We start from the raw sequence: 4,332 nt of genomic DNA on the forward strand, positions 1-4,332 counted from the left end.
AGTGCCCCCTCCTCCAGCCTGTGCCCTACAGCACTGTGTACCTCGAGGGCTGCCTTAGTGCCCCCTCCTCCAGCCTGTGGACTACAGCACTGTATACCTTGAGGGCTGCCTTAGTGCCCCCTCCTCCAGCCTGTGCCCTACAGCACTGTGTAACCTCGAGGGCTGCCTCAGTGCTCCCTCCTCCAGCCTGTGGACTACAGCACTGTGTACCTCGAGGGCTGCCTCAGTGGCCCCTCCTCCAGCCTGTGCACTTTGGCTCTTGTTCTCCTGAAGGCCTTGGTAGAACTGAGTAGCCTCCAGGCCTGTCACCCAACAGATGTCTTCTGCCTCTACTTTTTCTAAAAAGAGCTCAGGCCTATTCCTAACAGAAATTACCATGCAGTCCTTTAAGGGCATCTTTTGATCTCAACTGGACTCTCTTACAGGTTCCCTACACATCCTGTAAAATGCAGACAACAGAGCTATTGACAATTTCCCTCCTGTCTTATGCATGAGGAGAACCTGTCTGGGCCTCAGGGCCCTGGTTTCTAGGATTACTAGTGGCTGAATGCGTCTGTCTTGGAGCCATGGTATGAAGTTTTACTTGTGGGACTTTCTGTTGGTTGCAACTATCACAATAGATAGTCAGCAAGGTTCCTATGGGACAAAAACAACTAAGGTGGCAGGTATTCAATTATTTTGTTTAACTGTTTAAAAGCTGTATTTCATCTCAGATATATGCGAACATAAATATTTGTAAAGGCAAGGAGACCAAGCACTCTTTAAATAATGCAGTCACTCTTCTGGGGCGGGGGGGCAGGGATAGGGTCTGTTTGGCAAATGTTTATATTCAAGAACGATCAGAAATCAGGATTTTTTTTTTTTTGTTTAGTAAATATGCTTTTAGGCCTCTCAAAACATTACAGCTCCTTTCATTCTTTTTATCTTATGTTCACTTAAAATGGTTCTGACACGTCCAAACACCCCTGCCCTTTTTTGGTATATCACTAAATAGCAGAGTTTAAAGTCATAGTAAAATACAAAAATAAAAATAAAAAAAGAGGGATAAGCATGTTAGACAACAGAAAACATGGTCTCAGATCAAAACAATTCCATTTCAGTGGTCTTTAAAAATCATTATTTGTATAACAAGCACAATAAAACCCATTCTTTTAGGGTCAAGAAAATAGTTGTGAATCCAACTGTACAGGGTATTAGGGAATTTATCATCTATTAATACTCTGTCTAGTTTTAAAAAAGTCATGCTGTTATTTTTCCTTCAAATATTTCCAAAGGTCTACAGGAAAAGTCAGACTGCTAAAATTTATGGGGGAATGTGAAGTGATGAGACCACATTACCAAATTACACTATATCACAGCCGAGTAGCCCCCTCAAACCTGGTGAAACCGCCAGCACCAGCAGGCAGATGCACTTCTCTGCAATGTCTGCTTTCAGACAAAATAGGTTGAAAATGACATTTTCAAGGCTGCGGAGAATACTAAGTCTCAGACTTACTTGAGAACTTGTTGTCTGATGTTGTTTCTTAGCTGGTTCTTATTGAGATGAGGACTCCAAGTGTGAGTTGCCAAGTGGTTTGCAACAAAGTTATCAACACGCTGTCTCAGGTTCTGATAGGCAGGCTAGAAAGAAAAACAAACATAAATGTTAAAAATCTTCAATGACACAGTGTCAGTATTGATAATCTCAGGAATGTATCTGTACTTGTGTTACCATTTCTTAGATTACAGTATTAATGTGGCAACAAAGTTTCACAGTTTATGACAATCTGCTGTAGGATAATTTATGTTCATTCAAAGGAAGCTTGTTTTGTCCAAGACCAGATGTTGGGAGATAAGAGGAATACAAAGAAGCCACACTTATTATAAAGGACTAGAAAACAAAACACAAATAAATGTTATTGTTGGGTGATGTACAATAAAAAAAGGAGAGAATCTGACCTTGAGAATGTGAGCTGGAAAAATCAGTTTCAGTGTTTCAAAGTGTATCTGGAAATAGGAATGGGCAGCTTTGCAGACTCAGTCAACAGTATAAGCAAAGAACAAGTGGAGAGAAAACAAGGTTAGGAGCATCTTGAAAGCCCCAAAGTTGGCAGTCCAATTTGGCTGGAGAAGAGAACGTAAGAGAATAAGATGAAGCTGGAGATGGGGTGCCGGAAAGCTTTGGGTACCTGGACGAAACATTTAGAATTATGGGCAGAGAAGGGGACAGCACTGCACACATGAGCGAGTGACATGACAGCTGAGCTCCCTGATGATTAATCATCCTACAGTGAAAAAAAAAAAAAAAACTAAGAAAGTATGTAGTAACTAAAGCACTAAAGGTCTGTACCAGGGTGGCAGATATGTGTTGAAAAGCACTGACACAACAGAAATTACTGATGAACAAAGACTTGAACTGAGCATTAAACCTGATGCAAGGCAGAGATTCTCAACCAAGAGTGGACACCCCATCCCCACACTCCAGGGGACATCTGGCAATATCTGGAGACGTTTTTGGTTGTTACCACTGAGAAGTGCTACTGGAAGCTAGCGGGTACAGGGCACAGATACTGCTGAGCATCTCACAGGGCACATGGCAGCCCCCAACAGCAAAGACCTGCCCAGTCCAGATGTTCACAGTGCTGAGTTTCAGAAACCCCAGTAAGAGATATGAGGAATACAGGAGAGAGAAGTAAGAGGGAACAGGGGGAGGGAGCACACAGTATGCCATCTCTACTTAAAAGGACACTGCCTGGAAGGAGTATACGCCATTCCTAGAGGCTGTCCCCCAATCCCTGTGACCTCTCTACCCCTCTTTCATAGTTTTAATGTGGATGAATTTGAGCATCCCTGAATGATTTTATGTTCCACCTTTACATTGCAACAATCATCTCTTGTGCCTTTAATATTCTACCTGTCCATCTGGCAAGCTTCTCGCCCTCAGAAATCACCCTTATCTGTGAAGTAATCCTGACATCCACAGTAGGCTTACGAGACCCTTCATCCATGTTCCCAGTGTCTTTTACACGTAAGAGCAATTCTGGTACTGCACTGTATTTGGGGGAAAAGAGATACTTACCTTCCTACAGAAGGCTGCATCTCCCTTAGCTTGTCAGATAAGCAATTAAAGAACAGTTGGCAGATAACTGGGTAACTGTCTACGACACTGAATGGATAAAAGTTTTATCCCTAGGAGATGCCCTTTCATGGCTCAGCGCCTGTAGCTCAGCGGCTAAGTCATCAGCCACATGCACCTGAGCTGGCAGGTTCAAATCCAGGTTGGGTCTGCCAAATAATGGCAACTACAACCAAAAAAAAAAAAAAAGCCAGGCACTGTGGGAGGTGCTTATAGTCCCAGCTACTTGGGAGGCTGAGGCAAGAGAATCGCTTAAGTCCAAGAGTTCGAGGTTGCTGTCAGCTGTGACACCACAGCACTCTACCCAGGGTGACAGCTTGTGACTCCGTCTCAAAAAAAAGACTCCCGAGATGCCCATTCACCACTTCCAATTTCCAGACTTCTGCTGATACCTATTTCTATTCTACAAAGAATAGAAATTAAGAATGTTCATTTCTCACGTTCTTCTACATTTATCTAAAATTTATGTGAACCCAAACAAATTATTGCTCCTCGATGATTCTAAAGCATAATTCTTCTGTGCACTATTCCCAAATCTACAAACATTTGTTAGGCTCAAACATCGCAATGCATTTCGTATTTTAGTCTAGTTGTTCCACATCAAGTTCAAATTTGAACTAGACCAGTGATTCTCCTTGTTTCCAAGTTCTTCTTTCGGCAAAAAGTCAAGTGACTAGAGAAATGGCAAAAATTCTTTGTGAACTATTGTTTAAGGGTTATATATAGACACACACATCTTCTTCCCTTCCCAGGGCTTTGCCCAAGTGCCCTGGAGTCATCCTCCACCCCTCCCTTTCCTTTTCTACCCCACATCCAAACCCTTAGCCAATTCTGCCTGCATTAGCAGCAGAATACACTCAGATTCCGACCACTTCTCACTCTCTTTATTGTTCCTACTCTGGTTCAAGACCTTCATCTCTGGTCGATTACAGCACTGACCTCCCGGCTTCTACCCTTGCCACCCAAAGTCTACTTTCCACTCAACAATTAGGGTACATCTTCTCAAATCAGGTTACCAACAAAATCAGATCTCTGCTGAGCATGAAAGAGGACACTATTAATAATTATACATGGCCAACCCACCCAAAATGGAAATAAGACTATATCCTTTTTTTGCTGAACACCTGCCAATGGCTTCTGAACTTGAGTAAAAAAGCAAACTCTTCCAGTGGCTCCCAAGGCCTGCCAGGTCTGGAAAGGCAGAGAGGGGCACTCCG

At 42.9% G+C, this 4,332-nt stretch overlaps 1 protein-coding gene across 1 annotated transcript in view; it reads right to left on the reverse strand.

Moving 5' to 3' along the window:
• BOD1L1 (biorientation of chromosomes in cell division 1 like 1) overlaps positions 1 to 4,332 on the reverse strand; it is a gene marked incomplete at its 5' end in the record, with an annotated part of 58,739 nt that overhangs the window by 50,581 nt on the left and 3,826 nt on the right. The window contains one exon of the mRNA XM_023508193.1: positions 1,496 to 1,620. Within this exon, the coding sequence (XP_023363961.1) occupies positions 1,496 to 1,620 (125 nt within the window). The remainder of the gene's footprint in view (positions 1 to 1,495; positions 1,621 to 4,332) is intronic.

This window comes from Otolemur garnettii, unplaced genomic scaffold (assembly GCF_000181295.1).
Source record: "Otolemur garnettii isolate 467f Iridium unplaced genomic scaffold, OtoGar3 scaffold00228, whole genome shotgun sequence".
Lineage (NCBI taxonomy): Eukaryota > Metazoa > Chordata > Mammalia > Primates > Galagidae > Otolemur > Otolemur garnettii.